The sequence below is a fragment of the Pterocles gutturalis genome, unplaced genomic scaffold (genome assembly GCF_000699245.1).
Source record: "Pterocles gutturalis isolate BGI_N339 unplaced genomic scaffold, ASM69924v1 scaffold10309, whole genome shotgun sequence".
Classification (NCBI taxonomy): domain Eukaryota; kingdom Metazoa; phylum Chordata; class Aves; order Pterocliformes; family Pteroclidae; genus Pterocles; species Pterocles gutturalis.
Window position 1 is genome coordinate 15876 of NW_010135744.1, and position 22959 is coordinate 38834.

A 22959-nucleotide genomic window follows, 5' to 3' on the forward strand; every position below is an offset into this window, starting at 1 on the left:
TTCAAGTCATATAAGTTCCAACTTGGGGTGCACAGACCTGTTGTGCAAAGATGATCACCAACTGTAAAACATCATAAAACTCTGCCATTGACATAGTACAGGCTAGATAAGAACCTTGCTGATTTGAGAGATGAAAGCATACTAGACAACTGCAGGCTGAAGTCAAGTTTACAGAATCCAGCTGTCATATTTCAGTATCTGAATTATTTCAAACCTGGAAAAAGTTCTCAGTGTCTGCTATTCACCAGGCACTGGCCAAGCAGTGCGATTCCTCACTCCCTCTGTTCGTACCACCTGGAGTATGGATCCTCTACGGTCCCATGGAAGCACAGATTTAAACTTGGCCCCAAAAAACTGGTATCTTACAAAATCAGTTTGAAGCATTAACCATTGCATGTAAAAATCACCCCAGTCTTATCTTTATAACAGACACAGCACCAGTGATATGTTTCATTTTCAGTTGTATACATTACAGTTCTAAACAGTAGCACACACCTGACAGCTGGATCTCAGGTATCCAGTTCTACCCCCAAGAAAGGAGAATTAAAGTTTTTATTATCGAGCTGAAAACCTGGTCATTTATGGAGACACCTTAAATATAACAAAGACTGGACAGGAACAGCTGCCCGTGCACCAGCCTGGCAAAGGAAGAACACGTGTCCAAATTTTAAAAGACGTGCAGAGGAGCGAGTTTATACAAGGTGCTGCTCATAACCTTCCTGCATGCACACAAAAGGACCGGACAACCATCATGGCAGATTTTATATTACTGAACTTTATGTACAAAAGCCGATTTCAAATAAAACATTTAATGTAAAAACAATGGTTCATTTAAACAACTGAACTGCTTTTGGTTTTTGTTTTGGGTTTTGTTTTGTTTTCACATCTACTGTACCATTAAAATTCTTTTTCACCAGCTTACATATCTTCAAAATCTATCAAAGGTACATGTAGAAAAGGCATCTTTATAAATAGAAAACAAAGGGATTTTTTCAGCTTTTATTATAAATTGACATGACATACAAAGTTTACTGGACAGAAGTAATTTCATTACTATTTTTGGGGGGTTCACCAACTTTTTGTGCAAACAATGCTAGCCTTCTTTTAAGCATTAAGAGCATAACTGCTTAAGAAATGACATAAGCAATAATTCTAGAACTACATCTCCCCTAAAATAATCTATTTTTTTACATATGTGCACAGCTTTAGCAAATTAAAGCCAGAGAGAAATGCTCGATGTACTATCCAGAGGCAAAATTAGAGTTTGCTAAAACTCAGAGAGCTGGCAAATTCAAGAAGTTTGTAACGAAAGCTGCAGTTTCCCTCTTTCCTATTTTGTACACAAAATCAGTGACTAAGAACTTAATACTGGATGACAAATCACATCCACACCATTAGTTAAATAGTCTCACAGTTAAACACATCTTAAGGACCATCAAAATCAGTATTTACATTTTATAAATTTCTGAAGACACCATTAGAAAGCTTATATACCCCTTAAACAAATAGGGAACTGCATCTCATGGTGATGGAATGAAATAAAAAATTAAAAATACCTGTATTTACAGCAGCATTGTTCCTTTATAAATAAAGAATATGAAAAATGCAATATTTTAAGGATAATAAAAAAATTGAGGTGATGTCACTCAACCACAGTGCTTGCTGGAATAAACCCTTCGGTGCTGATACTGTACCAGTAGTGAAACCACTTTCCATTGGAAAAAATCTGTAAACGTATGCATAAAATGTGTTAACAGCAGTGCAAAACTGCTCAAATATAGTTTAGTCAGCATCTTAGTATCTGTATTGAATACAATACATCACAGAATACTTGCATAAGAAGTGCAACACATTTTCTGGTCCAATTTTACAGTGCATTTTTCCCTCAAGAGTGGCATCTCGAAAGCCAAAGCTAAACCTATGGCCTGAACTTGCAGTCTGTACTCAGGCAAAACAGCAGGCATGAACTTCCAAAGAAGTTAATCGACGTAATGCCTACATGCTGACTAGAGACTCTCGGCTTTAGCATGGCACACTATGATGCGGAACCCCGGTAAAAAGGGTTTGCATCAAATCCTTTGTGTAGCTGTGTAAATGTGTAATAAAAATATAAAGGAGCTAATGTTCAAGTTTAAAATGGTACACTGGGTGATCAATACATCAGAATTATCCACGAAAAACCAAACTGCTGGTAACCTCAAAAAGCCAAGGTGGTACTTCACTGTGTCTGCAACATGAAAAGCCAAGATCTTTCCAAACAGGCACAAGACAAAGGAAGTACTAAGCTTGCCAACTTTGATAATTTTAGTGTAAAAAAAAATTAATTTGTAATTTATGGTCAATTGATAAATGATTTCAAATACAAGGATCAAGGTTAAACTTTAAATAGTGAGACGTTGTTTTCACAAAAAGCTACCTGGAGAATTTCTAAATAAGAAAAGCAGAAACTGTATCCCAGTCCCCTTTCCCCGATGATTCACAACTTCATGGTAGGAAAAACAGCCAGATACAGATGCAAAAATCTTAATATAAAAATGGTTTTACATATACTTAAATTATGTAAATTCCATAAAGTTCTTAGAGACACTAATTACTAAAATTACAAAAAGATTTTCATATTGCTCTTCATGCTCAAACTCTTAGAATATTGTCATTACATCACCAAAACCAATATACATGTAGTACTTGCATAATTAACTGAATAGAAACCCTGTTAAAACAATATCCTTGTTGAAATCATTTATTTCCATCCAGCAGTGCCTGTTTGGAATCTGTATTTTTGCATGTAATTCTTTATAGAGCTCATGCACCCTAGAATGTCACTTCAATGCTTGTCCATCGAATGGCAAATGACTTCTGACTTCAGAGCTTTTGTTTCTTGCTCTGTTTTGTGACACCTGAGATGCTATCCATTTCTGAAATTCTCTCTCTCATATTATTTTCACTATATCCATTTGTTGTTCCACTTTGCTCCTCAGAAGACTCCTCATCCGCTGGGGAGGTGGATTCTCCTTTCTCCAATTTCTGCTGCATCTCTCTGAGCCTGGCAACAGCTTTGTCTATTGACATTATGCTGATGAGGTTAAAGTCATGCATGCTGACCAGATGTAGCATAAAGTTTCGACATAAGTTCTTCTTAATTATTTTTTGTCCGTAATTTTCAACAAACAGCATACAGGCATGATTCATTTGATTGTCAGCAATAAACCTGTCAAATTAGAAAGGCATCATTATGCAAACAGAACATTTTCAAAACCAAAGAGAGATCCTACACATTGGTTTATCAGCATCACTGCACAGGCCATCTATTACATAGTCTCAACATCTGCAATGGTTTTTCTTTTTAAAGCCGTAGGGCTACTAGGCACAAGAACATTTTTTAAAAACTTAGTCAACTTGTTATCAAATTATCCTTTAACGGTCATTTCCTACACAACTCAGCTAACTGAATTTTAAGTGCTCAGTGAATTGCAATGCAAGATGATCAACCAAAGCTATGCCGCAATTTATTTGTTATCAGAACTAAGTTTAGTAACATACCCGTGCTTCATAACATGAAGATTCCATAATTTCATCACTTCTTTCTCTCCTTCGTTAACATCAGAAAATTCTTCAATTTGCTGGAGAGACAAAGGATTGGGAGAAAGGACAGGAGAAGAAACAAACACATGAGAACCGCATGTCTGCTGACAAATAGCGAAAGCACCTATGCCACCTATACATCACAGAAATAACTACTGCGGAAAATTCAGGCACTGCAGTCAAAAAGGTCAGGAAAAAGGTTGTGCCATGTAGAGACCCGCAATGATAAATTACTTCCAAATTATATAGACACACCACTGTGTACTCCTGTGACACCAGCATCTCCTCTTTGCAGGAGAAAATCGGCCACAAACAATGAACACTTGTTGGGACCCATGTGGACTGAACTAGCTTTGCAACTAAAGACATACATGAAAATACCACCTTTAATTCCCTGAATTTCTATCATTAGTGTCTCAGCATCACAAAATTTTCTATTTAAACGCATAATTCTCACAGTATCTGCCCTGTGGCTTCCCTACAACAACTGCAAACCATACTTTGAAAACCACAAACCATTTAAAATAATTTTGTATAAATGGAATAATTACAGTAATGGTTTTCTCCCTTAGCCACTCAGGGTCCTTCTCATCCTCACTGTCTACTTCCATTTCTTGTGGACGGAGAGGTAAACACGTGTCACTGTGGAAATACAGCCGATTGTGCCCGCTGCTGTATGTTCGCTGCTGTTCTACTTCTCCATCTTCAGATTCAAGAAATTCTGACATACTTGCTTTCGTACGCTTTGGCCTAGCAGAAGGAAAAAAGTAACTGCTTTCAACCATCATATCAAATATGCAAATACTATGACAAATACTTGATTAATACAAGTTATTCTTCTAAGCTCTAGCTTGCAAAAATGTTTGGGGGGGAGGGGGGATTATCTCCAGCAGTGAAATAAACCCCATTAAAGACCCAACACCCCACTCCATCCAACCCACACTCCACCTTTTGGGGAAGAAGAGTTTTAGGGTAAGGCAGTTAAAAAAAGTTACATCATTGTGAATAGATACCTTAACTGAAAAGACGCAGAAATGCACAGGTGAAATTATCATCCTTCAGTAACATTTTATTTAGCCAGAAGCTGCTGTACTTTAATAAACAGTGTGAAATTCACTGTTACGTGCACCTACAGGTTTACAGTTCCCTAGGTTTCACAAATCCAGTCCATATGCTGTATTACACCAACACAGACAGACCTTGGTTTCCATCTCCCTACCTGCAGACAAGTATGTGTGTGATAGGAGTTCTTTTGACCGGTCCATTGCGACTGAAGGCAAATCCAGGCTGACGATGGATATCCTGGGGATTTCCTGCATAGGAGCCATCGTAACACTCATTGATAGATACATCTATTCTAGCACCTTTTGGATGATACTGAAACAGAAAATTGCAAATATACTTAGTAAACAGTAATAACAATACATCAGGATGTTTGAACAAATAACCTTTTCAATTCTGAACACATTAAATATCATCCTATCAATAACCTGACATAGCTTCAGTTTCGTTTTACAACACCCAAATAATTTTTACTTCTAAAAACAAATCATACTATAAAGCTTCCTTGCTCTGTACCCGTTTACTGTTTTATACAAAACCACTCAGATTATAAAACTAAGGAAAGCATCAGCAAAAGATCGCTAACAAGCACTCTAGAAATTAGAACATTTCTAAATTCCCTAAAGCTTCAAGAGACTTCCAGCCAAATGTAATTACATTGCTTCCTATGTCACATAAAAAATACATTAAAACAAAAGCAGCAGCTACAGTCAGAATTCATCCTCCAACGATCAGCATTACTTAGAACATATATATTAAAAAAAAAGAAACCCATATTTTTTTTTCCCATGTAACAAGCAGACATTCACATAAAATCCAAAGGAAGCTGCATTTAACCTGTAGCTACAGTCCCACAACTGAGCAGGCTAGGGACAGAATCCCTGCACGTGACAGACTATGTGGTGCTTCATAGTGCTAAACTACAAAATGATTACTTACAACATAATTAAAGATAAATCTGCTGTGGCAAAGTTTAAGATGTTTGAGTAAACTATAGAGTTTCCGACAGTTCAGTGTGCACCATGGGCAATGCAAGTCATCGCGGGCTTCAGTCTGCTGTCTCGTGTTGTTGTTATAAAGGAACTGATGCAAACAAAGGAAGAGGGAGTATTAGAATCAAAGGTGTTTCATTCATTAACCTCCTAAACAAAGCTGGACATCATTTCAGGAAACCTTTACAGTAATAATAAGTTCCTGGGAATACTACACCAGCTCAGCTTGCTGAAACACTGGTATTTCAAGAACTTTTTCCCCACAGGGAGACCACCTGTCCCCCACTCCCAGGTGTCTAACAAGAGATGCCTTTTGTATTTTGGAACGCCAGACACGCCCCAAGGAAAATTAGCTTTCTAAAATACTTCCTGTAAGAAGAAATATGTGGAATGGCTCTTAATATGTGAATCTGAGACCCCCTGAGGCATCCACTGAAAAGGCAAATGGAAATTTCCACCCAACTCAGAAGAGAAGTGAACATTTTAACTCCATGCAATATTTGCATTCTATTTTCCCTCTAATGCTTATTTTCAATACCTGGTAAAATATTCGCAACTTTTGTCGAGGTTCATTTAAAACATCTCTCTCTTTTCTTGTTTGAAGGTCTGTTGGCAAGGATTCTTTCACAGCTGAAAAAAACAGGTACAGGCACACGTTTCTTTGGTGAAGAGGACAAAAAAGACATTGTTTCGTACAGAAGTATGGAAGTTCTGAGAAGGGCACACCGCTGCTGAAGGAAATGGGCCACTCTAGTGTACTTTGGCATAAGTAGCTCCTATCAGCAACAAGGAAGTCTTGATGCTCAGCTTCCTTCACAAACCTACAGGCAAACCCACCACTCAAACACCAGATGTATCCCCAGTTTTGGAGAACGCTTCAGAGAACTTAGAAACAGTCAAGTAAAAAACAACATTTTTCTTATTCCATTGAAGCAGAGAATTCTTTAGGTATAGTTAAAATCAAGTGTGACTGGGAAATAGAAACACTGCTTTCGTTCGGCTGCATCGCAAACACATCGCTTAATACAATCTCGGAAGTTTCCCAAGTCACAAAACAAACAGTATGAAACAGAACTAACCCACAAAATATTTAACCGAAACTTTAACCCTTAACGCTTATCCCTCAAACACACGCTGTTTTCGTGTGTAATGGCAGTGCTCAGTTGACTCTGAGCCTCTACTACACATTTTAATCTCAGTGCGATTATTTGATTCCACACAATTAACAGGAAACCCCACATACCTAAGCAGGTTTATAAATCTATTCTCAGGAGAAACCAAATCATGAAACCTACTTGCTTCTGAACGGTGAAAAAGATGGCAAAGCAAGGCTCAGCTCTACCGACACAAGATCTTTTAGAAGATGCACTTTTAATATTTAATATTTTGAAGAACAAGGGAAATTTCATCCTGTTTCTGTATGAAAAAGAGAGGAAGCCTGACACTTCAGCCCATACCACATCAGAGAAATTCGAAATCCATGGCTCAGTTACTTTGAGCACTTTGTAATTATAGCAAAGCTTAAGCCACCACACTGAGAGAGTCTTTGATGTTTTTATTCCACTGGTCTGCCTTGGGAAACACACCAAAGTAAAACGACAACACTACATCCACATACCCTTGCAAACGATGCACTAGGTCTTTTTCTTTTACTATCAGAAGCTCTAACTGATAGAATTTTCCTGCTATTCTCACTCTCCTCCTTTCTCGGTATACAGAGACCAAAACCAGCACAACCACCATAAATACCCGACGACGCTGCACATTGCGCTACGCTCGATTCCTGGATGAAGAGTCTGCTGCACTGTTTTGGAAGGTGGCTCTTGCTGTAACTTCACCCATTTACTGCTGAATGCTTACCTTCTCTGATGCAAGAAAAAATGGGTTCTACCAGTCCACTAGCAATGCAGCCTCGCCACATCTCGACTGGCTCTGTATTTATTCTGTAGTAAACTCGTACACACCTTTTGGAGTTAGTCAACGTACCGTCATTTCTTTTGCAAGTCTAACCTTAAAATCTGTCTAACAAATTACAATGCAGGACTCCACGAAGCTCTAAAAATACAGGAAGGCCTGGTATAAGGAAGTAAAGAGAAAGCAGAACAACCTTTACAGGGAAATTTCAAGTACTTCCCCGCTTATGTTGGCTTTCTTCTATTGGAAATCACTTAACATTTGTTTGCATTAAGTGCCAGCCATCCATCCCAATTTAAGAAACTTAACTGTCTGCAATTCCTAGCTCAGGCAAAATATTCAATTCAGAAGAGAGGAATCAGTCTTATTTAAATATTCTTGTACTCTTTCCAAAGACAAAGATGTCTGTAGGTTGGCTGAGGATGTTAGGGATCATTCCAGACAGTGGCTTCTGCACAGGGAGGGGTGAAGTTCTTTCTTCCTCTAACTTTTGTATTACTTCCCACCAAAGCTCTACAAGCAGTGAAAAGAATTGCTACTCTGGGAAAGTCTCACCAGAGATAAGATACTGTTGACCCATCAAGTTTCCCACATATACTGCAATACACTGCACAAAAAGCACATTTGCAAAAGCAATATTTTGTTCATAATAATAATCCCCTTGCTATCACTACTACAGCTCCAAACCCTCACAGTTACGTATCCAACACAAAACCGTGTTGTACAGTCTCCAATGCACTACCATAGACGAACCCCAAAACTCCGAGCAAGGCAACTCTTCAGAAACAGCACCTGCCTAAATACCCCGGAGATTTAGCCTGGAGACAGAACCACTGCACTCCAGATAATTACTTCTATAATAGGCACCCAGAAGTTTCCTTAATCACACAATCCCAATCTAGTTACAAGCTTGGAAACACTGATCACTCTGAAGCGAATCGGCTGCCGTTTGAGACTCTAGGCACGTTCACAGGTGTGTAAATAACATGAACAGCCTGTTGCCTTCGGTACAAGTTAAGTTTTCCAGCTGTCCTTGGGCCTTACCTGCCAACACAACATTCCAAGTCAAAGTTACAAACAACTGCGAGCAAGACAAAAGCAAGATAGCATCTAGGCCAGCCCCGACTGCCACTTAGGAATCAAAGGGGAGTGACCCTGAGACAGGAAACTGCTACTAAAAAAAAGGACACAATGGTCAAAGATGCCTTTTCTATCTGGTGTCAAAAAGTATTTGAGTAGTGGCTTTTTTGAGCTAAGCTCTGGGATAGCAAGGAAGAGAAACACATTTTTAGAAACATATTAACAAAATTGCAAATAAGCAATCGAACTAAATCACAAGTTTGTATTTAAAAATCTAAAACTACATTTAGCTTAATTTCTTGATATAATTATAATCAAATAGCATGCTACTTGCTCTACAGCTACATCACTTTGTGAAGTTTTCAGTTGACTGGACTGCTGCACTCAATCAGTTACCCACCCCAGCAGCTATCCCAGCATTTGGCAGGAAGATGTAAAAAACTCTTGAAGGAGAAAAAGAATCATGGGGTTGTTTTTCATATCTAAATGCATATCTTCTTACTACAGTCTTCTGCAAAACATCTCACAGCAAGTATATGTCTGTTAATGTTTTCACATCATGCATTAACTAAAAAAAAAAAGTGCCTTCACCCATTCTTTGAAAATTAAGGGTCAAACCTTATAAATTTTAAAGGTAAGCCCCAGCACTGGTACTGATTAGCTACCCCTATGTAAAGGGAAATACTCCCAGAAGACTTTCAATAAAGAAATGGATCTGGAACACCTGCCTGTTGTTTTCTTTTTCAACATATACCTACCGAAATATCAAAGGACAAAGTTTTTCTAAATAGTGCTTAAAATCACCTATGTAAATATAGGATAAACAATTTTACATTCAGCAGCTCCACAAGACAAGATTTTTAGTAACAGCAACAGCAGAGTGAGCAGTTTCTAGACATTTCAATAGCTCTTAAACTAATGTGTTAAAATATGTAACGGGATATATTAAGGTAACAAAAACTATAATTTCAGGTTTGCAGTGAATATTAGCAGACTGCATTAATGTTTTTGACATTATGTAACCTTCAAAGTAGTGGGTCAGATCACAATGGTAACTACAGTAACTGAGTACAGCAAACCAGACAATCCTAGAAGCTCTAGTCACAGATTTTCCTCCATTTATTTCACAGCAGAATTTAAGAACGTTGTATATAATAATTTCAATATTGTCATAGCTTCAAACACCACACTATTTTTAGCTTTTAAATGTACCTTTAAAAAAAAATGTACAAAATATGGGATACAACAAACCCCATTCATTTTTGCTTCTTCATGTTTAAGATTACGTGAAGCAGCTTCACCAGTGAGGCAGGAACCCTGAAGCACAGAAGTCCTAAACTGATTATTGTTCATCAGCAAAACCAAAGTTTGCTTACCTATAGTCTGAGTAGGTTTAACAGAATTGGGCTTGTTTTCTTGAGGGAGGCTTTCAGAATTTCGTGTTGCAAGCGGTTTAGCTATAGGAGCTGTAGACTTATCATTTGTGTCTCCTGTCCAACGAAGAGTAAACTGAAGTGTGGGTCCCTGAGAAAATGTTTCAAACGGAGGCAATCTCTGGGGGGGAAATCAAAATAAAATGGCAGAATTAGTGTCTTCCTGTTCACAAAAAAAAAAATAATTCAGAGAACGGGGACAGATGTAATTTTTTATTCACCTGGAGTCCTTGTGTTTGACATAAATATACACATTTAGATACATTAAAAAAAGCTGAAAAGGTAGACTATGCAGTTTCCCGCACATTACTGAGCAACCACTCCACACACATACTGATCTTTGTGAATCACTAAACAATATGGGCCCTAGCTAGAAAGAGAACAGCACTTACCCACCAGCCTGCTGCCAGTGTACTTCCTTCTGCTCACACCTAACTCTGCAGTCCAGTATTGTATGTTAACACAAACAGCATTCTCTTAAGGTATGTGTGTAAGATCACACCTATGAAAGTGCTGGGTTCCTCTTTCTTTCCCCAAAATATTCTGCTTCTGCAGTTTGTTCCTTTTGATTTGTCCAACTTGTATTTACTACAATAACAAACATGTAATTTGCCTGATTTTATAAGACAGAAATTCAGATGTCATTGAAAGAGACAGCTGCCGTACCTACAGCCGTTAACATCTGCTTGTATTAACGAGCTAGTGTAGCCAAAGCTTTCCTAAACTGGGAGCTAAATTGAAACTTATGTCCATACATCCTGAAAGACAACTACTATTTCCTGTTCATTTTAATCCATTTTCAGAAGAACAGACACTGACTGCACTTCGAATTGCATTCTACCTTAATCCAGACCATTTCAAGTGAATAAAGGTCTTTCAGCCACCAGCACAATCCATACCTTCCCATCAAGTATTGTTTCCCATGTTGCTCTTTTCTTGCTAATAGGACACTCTTCCATCTCCTGCATCGCCACTTCATATTCCCCATCCAGCAGCTGCAAGCGCCTGTCAAGAAAAAATATGTATTATGAGTAAAGCAGCTCATTTGTTTGTTTGCCTCTTAAAATGCAGAATATATTTCACAGTAACTAAGCTTCCATTAAACTAAAGGCAGATTTTCCAGGCAAATTTATTCAGCAACCAAATGTGAATCTTAGGTAAACACCATCCACAATGAAAAAGCTTTCTCATGCCAAACACTAACACAAAAGCCTCCATCCAAGCCGTTCCAAGAGATGTAGGAAAGCTATTGTTAATACAAAATTAATACTATGATGGGAATCTTCCTGTGAAGAAACAAAAACCAAACTGAATGAAACCCCCTCCAAATAATCTCTTACTTATTCCTGCTTTATTAATAACTACTCTGTTCTAGCAAACCATCAGCAAGAGTCTGGGCACGGAGAAAATTGTGCCACCAAACAGAATGTAAGCAGTAAGCATACTTCAGAGATTTTTTTTGTTTATTTTATTTTTTAGTTATGCTGTCACTGATCTTTAACAGAACTACCAAAATTACATGTCAAAAAACTGACAAGGAACAAACTGATCCATATAAACAGGAAAACACTCAAGTCCATAAAAGGGAATTATTCACAAATGTCACTGAACAGGTCTCAGTATAAAATGCATGTTATGAAACCAGTCAACTTCAATTAAAAAAGACAACAAGCCTAAGCTCTTAGTGTAACTACCAACTAAAAAGGCAGCCAAAGACAGCTACCACTGTGAAATAAAGAACAGATTTAAGTTTCATATTAAACAAATTCCTAATAAGTAACAGAAACAATATTTATTTTGGATAATATTACCTGTTTTTATCAAATACAGTCATTTGTGCTACGAATGTCTTTTCCCCATCTTCACGATTTGAAGAGTTTCTTTTTCTTCTAGCTGGAAGCTCCTCATTGACATCTGTACATAAGAAAACCGGTATTCAATTATTATATAAGCACAAATTCAAAAGATCAAACAGCTTCTACACAACTATAAAATATAACTGGCTGTTGATTACGTCAGATGTGTCATACAGTAGAAAAGGACATAGTATTTAATGAACAGCTCAACAGAAAGAGCACTTAGCTTAACAGTATGTATTTTAGATACGTTCAAATGTATTTATAGTTTAGTCGTATTACTCTGTCAGCATAAAAAATTTGGGATTTGATCTTCCTCCTCCTGTAGCTATAAAATAGAAGAAAGTTTTTCATTCTACGTGCACTCTTCAAGGCTGTAGCATTTGTGATGTAACATATAATGTCTTGATAAGATTAAGGAAATAGCTTTTAAAAATTTGTTATTAAGGTATTTTTCTTTATTGGCTAGTCATTTAGTTTTGATAAGAGACTACGATAGCACCCCTAGCTGAGTCAGTAGTGACCAGTGCTGCTGGAGGTTTAAGGACAGTCACCAGGGCCACAGGGCTCTCCTACATGACTCACCCCCAGCAGTGTCGCCTCACACCTTCACCGATCACACATCAGTAAAAACTGGTATTAAATTTCCACAAGAATAGAAGCACAGTTTCTAGCTACCACCTATATTTGAGCCCCATCTTGAAAAAGACGGAAAACGAAAGTCAATTGCGTCACTCATCCACTACTGGCCCTTCTCAGTGTACAACCTGCGTCACCGATCGAGACAACTGTACGCGTGCCTACAAGAGAGACCTTGTAAAAGCAGACTTAAAGATTGAAGTTACCGATGTTTTCATTAGTTTCGCCATTGATCAGTCCATTAAACTCTCTTCTTCCTGGGCGAGTTACTCTGAATAACAATGAGTAAGACTTCACCATATGGCTGTTGCTTGGTTCAAACTCATTGCTGGAAACAGCAAGTGATGGGAAGTTGCCTGGTTTTATTTGGCTGAGGTCTGGGTTTAAAGGCACCTGCTTTTTACCTGTAGGAACCTGTCTTATCGGACAACTGACATCCTGCAGGGAAGCAAGAAAGCTAAGGTTTAGGTTTTTAGAATACAAAGTAAAGACATTAAGTGTTAAAATGTATTTTATTTATGAACTGTACTTGTCCTGCCGTATTTTTGAAAATAAGCCTTCTAACAAATGTACATTAAAAATTCTGGAATAACAATCCCAGGTTTTAACTGTCAGAAGAGACATTTGAAAACATAAATAAAACTGGCATTTTATAACCACTTCTGGCAGCAGCCATCTTTCTCTAAGTAATTAAATTAACACTAATATGAGGCATTCAGAAAGATTGCAGAACAGTCATTAATACTAATTTAATTCTGTTTACCTAAAGAAAGTAAATGTTTTGGTTATATACATACATTTCTTCCTATCTTCTCCTTCCAATATTATAAAGTGCACTTTGTGCTATCTGGGAGATAAAGAACCACTCACCTAGGATTTATTATATTCAGTATCTCTCAAATAGATCACTGAACACTGTGTAGTATTGGAAAAACAAGACAAGATGGCTTATGTATGAAACTTGCAGCAAAACATTTCAAATCACTATCAGCACCTCCTGCTTTTAGCATATTTTTCCATACTATAGCAAGTAACAAAATTGGCTAGAAACAATATTAGCTCTTAAACACATGTCAAAACAGCTTAACATTTTTAGGGAACATATACAAAGTTCTGACTGTAAATTTTCCCTTTTCTAGTTAAAAATTACAGATGCATTACTGAGCCTCCCTTATTCCCATAGCAGTGAAGAGAATCTGCCAACTGGTGTGGAACAAGCATAGCTAAAACAGCAAGCATATTCAAACATGTTAAAAAAAAAAAAGATTAAAATAGTTTAGGATTTGCCATAGTTAAAATCTGCAATAATTGAGATGATTAATGTAAAAAACAAAGATAGAGAAAAAGCAAGGAAAGAGACAAAACTTGGCAGATGCATGGGTAATTTAAAACAATTACAGCTTGTTCCCTGTTATTTCTAATCTCTAAAAGGCATAGACTATTTGATGATTTTGTGATTGCCTGGTTTACTTAGGCCTCTGGACATCACAACAGAAGTAATAGTTTAATGATGTGACACAGAAGAATTGAAATAAAAACAGAGGTGGCTGCAATTCGCAATAAGTGAATCTGACCTACAAGCAAGCTAAATTCCACAGCTAAGCTGAATGCTTTTTGAAAACTTCCAGTTATTTCTCACAAAGCAGAGCAAAATATATCTATATATACACATATATATATACACACACGCCCACACATATATGTAAATATTTGCTTATGAAAAATCCCTTACCCAGTCAATAGAAAACAACTGGAATAGATCAGTTCTTAAATTTAAAGAGTAAATTAAGCTCAACAGAAGCATCACTTCACTATTAGCTTGTTGTATGGCAATGTTCAATAGATGTTCCAGAATCAGGTAAACATTTTGCTTTAACATTCACTAATAGTTTATCAAATTGTTTTTACCTTTCGTTTCTTGTGGCAAACTTTCACAAGCAGTACTTCCAGGGTTACAGAATTTTGTTCATTCTCTGAGTTTTGTGATGGCTTATCTAAACAGAAAAACAGTTTAAGTTCTGAAAAAGTGAACGTCTATCCGATGGTGTAAATCCACCTGTAATTACTTTTTAGCCATAGGTACCTCCAGGCACAAAGACAGTCAAATTCCAAGTTTCTGTTCTCTCCAAACTTACTGCAAATTCCCACTTGAGAACATACCCCTCCTAACTAATACTAGCAGATGGAAAAGCACAGTTGATCTCCAATGTTTAAAAGAGTAAACGTGCTACCTTTGGTGGTACCAAAACCTTTTCATAGCAGAGAAAGACTACGGGTAGGTTTAAGGAAAGTCACAATACACTAACTACAGATGAGTCAAATTATTTCCTATAATTTTTTTTCTTTACAGCTGCAAACCTAGAATTTGGTTTGCATCAAAACTCAAGATCCAGATGTCATCAGATAGGAAAACAAAACAAAACAAAACAATAATAATGAAAAAGTATTAAAAAAAAAAAGTGCTCAGCCTTAAACTACTTCAAATACCCCCAAGACACACTCCCATAAAATCACTCTATTCTGGAACTCCTCAAGGTCTATTTTGGTTTGAACGGATGATGACTTCAAGCATTTCTCAAAATCACTGTTTTGACTAAAACCCCAGAAGGCTTATCTGCTTAACATTACCAATTACACAACAACATCGTTAAAGGGCTACTGAAAGTATTGTAACTAAGGGGACAGTCTGAGCTTAACTAAGTTAAAATGTGCATTCAAACAACAGAGATTGCAAACATCCCAATTCTGCCCTCACAGATCTATGCCAATTTCAAAGGAGCTATACAAATTATGAGGATAACGAATGAATTAGCAAACATACCATTTTTGTGGAAGAACCCAGTAAACGTAAGTTGCAAATGAGCAGACAAGCTAAACAGAAAAAAAGAAAAGAAATGTTAGAACAAATAAGTATTTTCTTGCCAGAGCAGCCACTCTGCTCCCCCCACTGCTGCTCAGGACAGGCCCACACAAGAGGCAGAACGATAATGACGGGGTCTGTCTTCCTAACTCGGAAACTGCCTGGATACAGCAGCTGCAATTGATGCAAAGCTGCAGACCACTTTTCTCTTTACAGACAGATTCTCTCTATCCATTCCATGACTTGATATAAGGTTTAAACACGACAGTAGAAGGGCACTGTCTGAAGACACGAGATCCTGCCTCCACAGGCAGGCAAACACGTTTCCTAGACATTCATCAGCCACATTTTCATGGAAATTTTCTAGAACTTCACCCTGAACCATGCACTTGCTATCAATTTTTTTTTTTTTTAACAATTATTTTAAGTTCGGTAAGGAGAATCTTTGCAACAGGGAAACTGCAGCCTTAGGAACAAAGATTATCAGTCACATCAAGTCCATCTCATGCATAACATATGCAATCAAAATAATCATTGCATCTATTTTGTTTCACAGCACTGCAGCTCATAGCCTGGGCTATCCTGCTGACTGCAGACCCATTTTACTTCAAATTGTTAAATTCGGAATACATTTCAGCTTAAAGCAAGTATTCAAAAACCTAGATTAAAATGGGTATCAAAACCACTTCATATTTCTGAAGTACATAATAGTATTGAACAAAATAACCTGTTACACTACAACATCAGATACATTTCAGCACCTTCACTGCCTTCTCGGGAAGATACAACCTGGGTTTCAACAGCTATTTTTGAACACAAACATTCCCAAGAGCACGGACATGACTCGTGAAAGTGCCCAACAGCTTGAGCATTCAAAAGACTGCATCTATACCAACCTGCATCACTCACCCACGTTACTTTTCCAGACCAACTCTAGACTAAAATACATTTTTGAGAGTTTTGAAAACACAAAAACCAACAAATACAAATCAATATTCTGACTATTTTGTTTCAACATGACCCTTATCCTTTAAAAGGATTTACCTAGCAAGTAGCCACAGTATATGGAGCAAAAGATAATTAAAAAAATAATACACAGTAAATCTATTAAACATCTTAGAACACAAAATTTATACATTTATTTCAGACTAAATTGTATCTAGCATGGTTGCTTCTGAAACAGTCCAACTATTTGCAAATGCTTTGGAAAAAACAATGGCTGGTTAAAACCCAAGCAAACACCACAAAAAAAAAACCTCAACAGGTCTTCACACATTTCAGCAACTTAGGTCAGTCTTTAAAATGTCTGTCTGGTTTTGTTTTAAAAATTCCAGAATGCTTTTCATGATCTAGTCAGTACACTAAGTAGAAGGGTTTTTGGTAGAAAGAGCGTAGATAATTTGCCAAAAAGAACACAAAGCCAACCTGCAGGACTAAAACAGCAAATTCAGCAAGAGCTCAGTGTTTTTTTCTGAAGCAGAGTAGTAAGACCTCATAAAAAATGAGTTTTATCCAATATTTAAGTGTGCTACATAATTTAAAGTAAACTCTTGCGGAAAAAGAAAATTAACACGATGAAACCAATAGGTACACTATTCTAAAGGTAATTACTAATTCACAATTACAATTCACAGAGTAAGCCAGCCCCCAAATGCCAATTCCATATGGAACTGCGACTTGAAATGATGTTAAAAAGGAAACACTGTTATTCAGGTAGAACTATGCAAAGGTTCAACATGAGACATATGTTGGGTCAGACTACAAGAAAAAAATCACACAAGAACATTTTAAGTTTTACAGCCTTCAATGAAAACATTCTAGAACTCGTTACCCTATTGAAATGGGTAAGATCTTTTAAATACTGGTGAAAGTTTCAGGGTTTTATGTTTTGTTTTGGTGGTTTGGTTTGCTTTATTTGTGGTGGCTTTTTGGTTTTTTCCTTAACTACAAACACAGTAAGTAAAATAAATTAAAATAAAAATAATACACATACAACCATATAAACCCCAAACAGTATAACCTTGAGGCTTCTATACACATTTTAAGAAACAGCATGACGAATATTGAAAGTTCATCCTGATAGTGCTTTTCTCCAAGTTTTTAAGCGATTGCACACATACACACACTTTAAGATTTTGGAAGCAGCATTTCGAACAGTATGCTCCTTGCTTCTAATAACTACTCTTTATTGCATTAATTTATCAACCAAAAAGACTTTTGATTTAGCGCACGCACGTGCTCATGTGTACATACACACACAAATATATATATATATGCATGACAGTACCTGTGAGATTCTTGTTCTCCCTTCATTTTCTCTACTTTTGATAACATGTCATCTACTTTGAATGTTTTCCTGTGAAGAAAAGGCAGAAAGAATAGCTTCACATAGCCACTATTCCCATAACATGCAACAAGAAAATTTGTTCAGTCTAAACTTGGACTTAGTTTTTAATCTAAAACTGTCTATTTACACAATTTTAGCCTTCTGTTCAGCAAGCACCCTTTTTGTACCTTTTTAGGTCTAGGAGCACACCCATGTTGTAGGGACACAGCTGCAATACAATTTCTCAAGTGGTATCAAAAACACAAAACTAAAATGAAGACTTTTCAGAAGTAATCCTACTGCTCATAAGAAACGTCATTTAACAGCACCGCATTCAAACCTTGCAACGAAGACGTCTAACCACATTTCAGCTTTGGGCAAAGCAAAGCTTCCCACTTCAGTGGCACTTACCCTCACCAGGAACACACATGTCAGTTCTTCACTCATTGCTATTCTGATCTTCATCACAATCATGAAAAACACTTAAAACCTCATCTGACAAAACGGTAAAAAACCTAATTATAAAAACCCCCTTTCTTTCTCCACAAAGTCATATTAAATGGACACAATACAAAGAAAATGAATTCTGAAGCTACTTCTAGAGCACACTCAGAGGAAACGGGGAGAACGTGATGGACAAGAATCACTTCAAATCACTTCTCTCGTAGTTCTGACGTGAGCCTGTCCATGCTCATACGTTCAGCCTGTTCTACCATACTTGCAAATTAATGCTCATTGCTAAATACAGTTCACTCATTAACAGAAGTTATTCAATATTTTCCAGAATAGTCTTTCAGTTTTTCTTTAAAGAGAAATTGGACCTAGATGCCAACAAAATTGCCCCAGACTAGAGTGACAATGCAAGAGCTGTGCGGGCCTCCTCCCTGTACACTTACACCTTAGAAAAACGAAATAGGAACATCACATGTTGCCAAATATTGGATTTCTCGTGGGGGGGGAATGACGACAACATGCTCTGGATTAGTGGGAAGCATCGTCTACAGAAATATCGCGGCTGAGGAAACACTGATGTCACACATTGCCTACGTTCAGCACATAACGCATCGGAATGATTTAGTTACAAATCACACGGCAGCTAAACAGTAACGCTGCACAAGAAACACTGCACAAGCACAGGGCTGCAGTCAGACAACAAGGAAAAAAATACTTATGATTTGAGTAGTAAATAATCACTGAATCAAAGCTCTACTCAGCCCAAGGTTCATGCAGATGACAGATTCAAGAAGTGACTCACCGACACTAAACGTGGGATTATTCAAATGAACACTGCAATGCTCAGCTTTAAAGCAAGAGAGGTTAAGAATGGAGGAATTTGTTGAAAATTTCAGATTCTAAGGGAAAAAATTCTCTGCGCACACTTTGCGCAAGCTCATCAAAATCAGCCACTGCCCTGCAGAACAGCAAGTGGTACGCCTATCTTTAGAAAGCTTTCTTCAGACTAAAGAAATGCTTAGAACAGCTCTAGAGCAAAGTTATGTCAGGGTTGGAATAGGAGCCAAAAACCAGCTAAGGGACAAACATGTTTCAGGAATGGGGGAAAGTTTAAAATCTTTCAGAAAAACTAAAAATTGCAACCAAAAAACCCATTAAATCAAAATTGTTGCCTTTGAAGTTAGCTTGTAAGAATATATATTAAAAAAAAAAAAGAAAACAATTTAAACTGAATTACTATTTCTATGTTACCATGTTCCCACACACAGCAGAAAAATATTGTTTTTGTAATAACCATCCCCAACACCCAGGATTTTCAAGACAGCATTTACTTGCGCTACAAGTACGTGCATCTTACGCATTCCTTTCTCCGCCCACTCTTATTCCAGTCAAGCACAGTAATAATTAGCAAAGTATTAAAAGTCACATCATAACACGCCATTACTCTGCCAATAAATTAAAAAATTATTCCTTTTCCCCAAATACTGTATGCGAAGCAACTTTTCTTAACAATTAGTAACCTCTTTCCAACACCATCATTTGGTCTAATAATACAGTAACACCTGAAGACAGACCCACAGGCAGAAAGCCCATTTCAGTTCTCCATCAAGTCTCCCTTGGCCAAAGCACATCACCTCTCCAACGCCAAGCACCAACTTCAATACTTTTTCAGCCCACGTTGACACACGCCCATTAACTTACTGGCTATGAACATTTCTCTATACTGTAAGCATCCTGGTCTTTACAAACACCTTCTCACTAACAAACATACAGACCAACATCAATGGGTAATTTCTTGGGAAAAATGCAGTTTTACTTCCCTACCTCCAAGTGATCAATTTGTCTGGCATTTTTCTCAGACTACTGTAGAGCTAGAGATAAAAGACGTGGAGCTGTAATTACTATGGTGACAGGTAAGTTCTATAAAGTTCGGAGATAACTTCTTTATATGTTACACGTTACAGTTTACTGAAGTGACAATCAAAACAACACTGACAATTTGAAAATCTCAGAATTAAGTAGTCCTAGGGGAAAAAACAAATAAATGTACGTGTATAGCCATGGTGCACGTGGCTAACAATGACGCAGTTCCAAAAGATGCCTCTCTGCAAAGAGAACTCTACTACCATTGTCACTATACTGAAGCCAGGTACGTAATTTTGTCCTGAGAGAAGCCTCGGGAAGATCTTATACTTTAATTTGGATAATTTGCCTCTTTTAAAGCCACTTTTTCACCAGAATAACAGGATCATATACCTGAACTGTTTGTATTGAACGAAGAACGACGGTTGAGGTCTTGTGCAAATTTTAAAATGTTTACCAGCACAAATCAGCAAACAACTATCCTGCTAACCTCCTCTGGAATTTCAGTTGAGACTGTTCTGCCACAGTCTTGCCACTGCATCTAAAGGGTCCAAACTACCTCTAAAGTACAACTTTTGTGGCTGAACTGGGCTGGAAGAGAAGGACCACAGTGCTGACAGGGCAGGGAAAGGTGAGGGGGGGGACTCAGCGGAGAACACACTTCTTTGCAATTATTTTTGGGGTTCTTTCCCTCAACTATGCTAGCTCACTTCTGTTGCATTATTGTGTTCTTTTAAAGAAAACATACTGAAATATTTCACCTAATCTTCCTAGATGTAATTACCAGAATTATTTCAGCAAGTCAGTATTGCCAGAAAGCTAGTGAGTGAACTGGTTATTAATCTGTTATCAGAACACTACCTGACCAAAATCACAGCTCTAACCCAAAGCGTTAAGGGAACCAGTGCAAATCAGTATGTTTCAAAGAGAAACTAAAGGTTACTGGTGCAGCGGAATTTGAACTGGGATTTGGAACAGCAGACACACAATGTACACGCAAAGTGACATTTCTTGTTTCCCAGCAACCACAGCAGATATAGAAAGAAACAGATTCAGGTAAAAGAACATACGCATTTCTATCAACTATAAGTAAATATAAGTTATAAGCAAGAACTTCCTGTTGCACAATTCTACTAAAAAAAACCCCAACTAAGCAAAAAAAAAAAGACCAAAACCCAAACCACCCTGAACGCTATTTCTTACCATTTGGCTCTGCCTTATTTTCAAACAAGCAAACAATTCACTTTGGTAACTTTTGTAAGAAAAGTACAAAGCAACTTCAAGTTAAAGAAAAAGAAATAAATAAAAAAAGCTGTTCATTGCCTGTTCTAAGTACCTGAAGTTGTATGTTACAGAACCAGTTTTAAGAAAAATTTATATTGTAGCATTAAAGCTAACGGCAAGAACATTAAACAATATCCAAGAGACCACAGAATGCCAAATACAATTTATTTAATTTAAATAAAAACGTGCAAATTCTGTTGCTCGACAGATCATTAAAATATTACCTGAGACACAAATACAGTTTAAATTACAATTGTCTGCATAATCAGATTTTATTTGCTATTCCTGAAGTGTTCATGATTAAGTATTTCAGTTCCACAGCAACTGTTTCCAAGTGACAAGAAATTTAGTGTTAAAATATTTCAAAATAAGTGTTTGGGCTACAAAAAAATCCAAAATGTAACGAATTACTTTCAGTGAGGGGGAAGTAACTGAAAGGACTTGGCGATTCTGCTGATAAATAATGTACGCTGCACTTCTCACTCTGCAGTATTTATGTATTTTAAAGTCTATTGACATGCAGCTGTAGCACCTCACATGGTAAGAATAACTATTCTGCAATGTCAAAACAGAAGCCCATTTCTCAGATGTATCCAGTTCAAAACAACCTTTTTAAAGCGTTTGCTGGATTTTTTGTAAAAAGCTATAAACTGACCTCCTTAATTTTTAGTTTTTTAAAATAATTACATAAATAATTTCTGGATCCTTCCAAGACTAATTAACAAAACCAATAGTTTTTTGTTTGTCTTTAAAAAAAACCCCAGCAGTTAGGTTACAGTTTAAAATAAAATGTTTCACGTGATTATGATCAAGCCCCATTGATTACAAAAGCTTAGATATTACACAGTTTTGTTTGTTTTTAAAGAAGTTCTCCCACAAAACAGAAAGCAAATATGGGAGAAAATTCATTATGATTCTGCAGATAGTCAGCCACATTTGACTACTCTCACTGTAGAAAGAAGTCACAAGCATAAAGTCACACACACCCTTAACGTTGCAGAAAAGTTCTTTGGTCTCAGAAAGAAACTGTAAAGCGATGCATGCATTTTTTAAGTTCTTCAAAATGAAAAGGTCATGTTTCGCACACCAAGTGAAAAGAGAACGTCACCCTCCACTATTTTTTGGACTTCTGCTACTTTACTAACATTTTAGAATTACTTTTCAAAAACAATTTTTACCTTTTTATATTTGTTCGGGAGTTTCTGTGGGACATATAAGTGAGAGTTCTGTGCAAAAATATCGGCTGCAGAAAAAAAAAGAAAAAGGTTATGTTTTAACTAAAATTTCCTACAAGTCCAAAGGAAAGGAGTGATAAAGACCAGTTACTCACTGCTATTAGATTCCGAGTACGTAGAAATCTGTATATCTGTGTTGGTTCTAAGAAAAAGAAACACATGTTATCCAGCATACCCTATATCTCCAGAAAGACAGCTCTACCATTATTAAAAAGTATCTAATTTGGCAAGTTGATTTTTTTAAAAAACTATCAGAAAAGTCATGATTTAAGTGAAGCATCACGATATCCAAATAACTCCAAGTCAGCAAGTCAAAGGTTACTCCACCTACTGTATAACACAAAGCAGCTTCTTGTTTAAGCGACCATAAATCAGTAGTC

The 22959-nt window shown here is 37.0% G+C and overlaps 1 protein-coding gene across 1 annotated transcript; it reads right to left on the reverse strand.

Annotated features, from left to right (window-relative positions):
* Positions 1-761: 761 nt before the first annotated feature.
* SUZ12 (SUZ12 polycomb repressive complex 2 subunit) lies at positions 762-22752 on the reverse strand. The gene is made up of 15 exons (XM_010082020.1): positions 22675-22752; positions 22523-22587; positions 17706-17774; positions 15380-15429; positions 14467-14552; positions 12765-12996; positions 11875-11977; positions 10963-11068; positions 10007-10184; positions 6175-6266; positions 5584-5727; positions 4802-4959; positions 4134-4332; positions 3541-3620; positions 762-3208 (listed from the first exon to the last, which is right to left on the reverse strand). Exons 1-15 carry the CDS (start codon positions 22750-22752, stop codon positions 2863-2865), a joined length of 1986 nt encoding a protein of 661 aa, XP_010080322.1. The 3' UTR covers positions 762-2862.
* Positions 22753-22959: the final 207 nt, after the last annotated feature.

Coding starts and splice junctions, on each gene's coding strand:
- SUZ12 (XM_010082020.1), bottom strand. CDS start 22,752: ATGCTGGATAACATGTGTTTCTTTTTCTTAGAACCAACACAGATATAC. Junction 4,960..5,583: donor GATTTATCTTTAATTATGTT/GTAAGTAATCAT, acceptor TTTCTGTTTCAG/TATCATCCAAAAGGTGCTAG. Junction 4,333..4,801: donor ACACACATACTTGTCTGCAG/GTAGGGAGATGG, acceptor TCCTTCTGCTAG/GCCAAAGCGTACGAAAGCAA.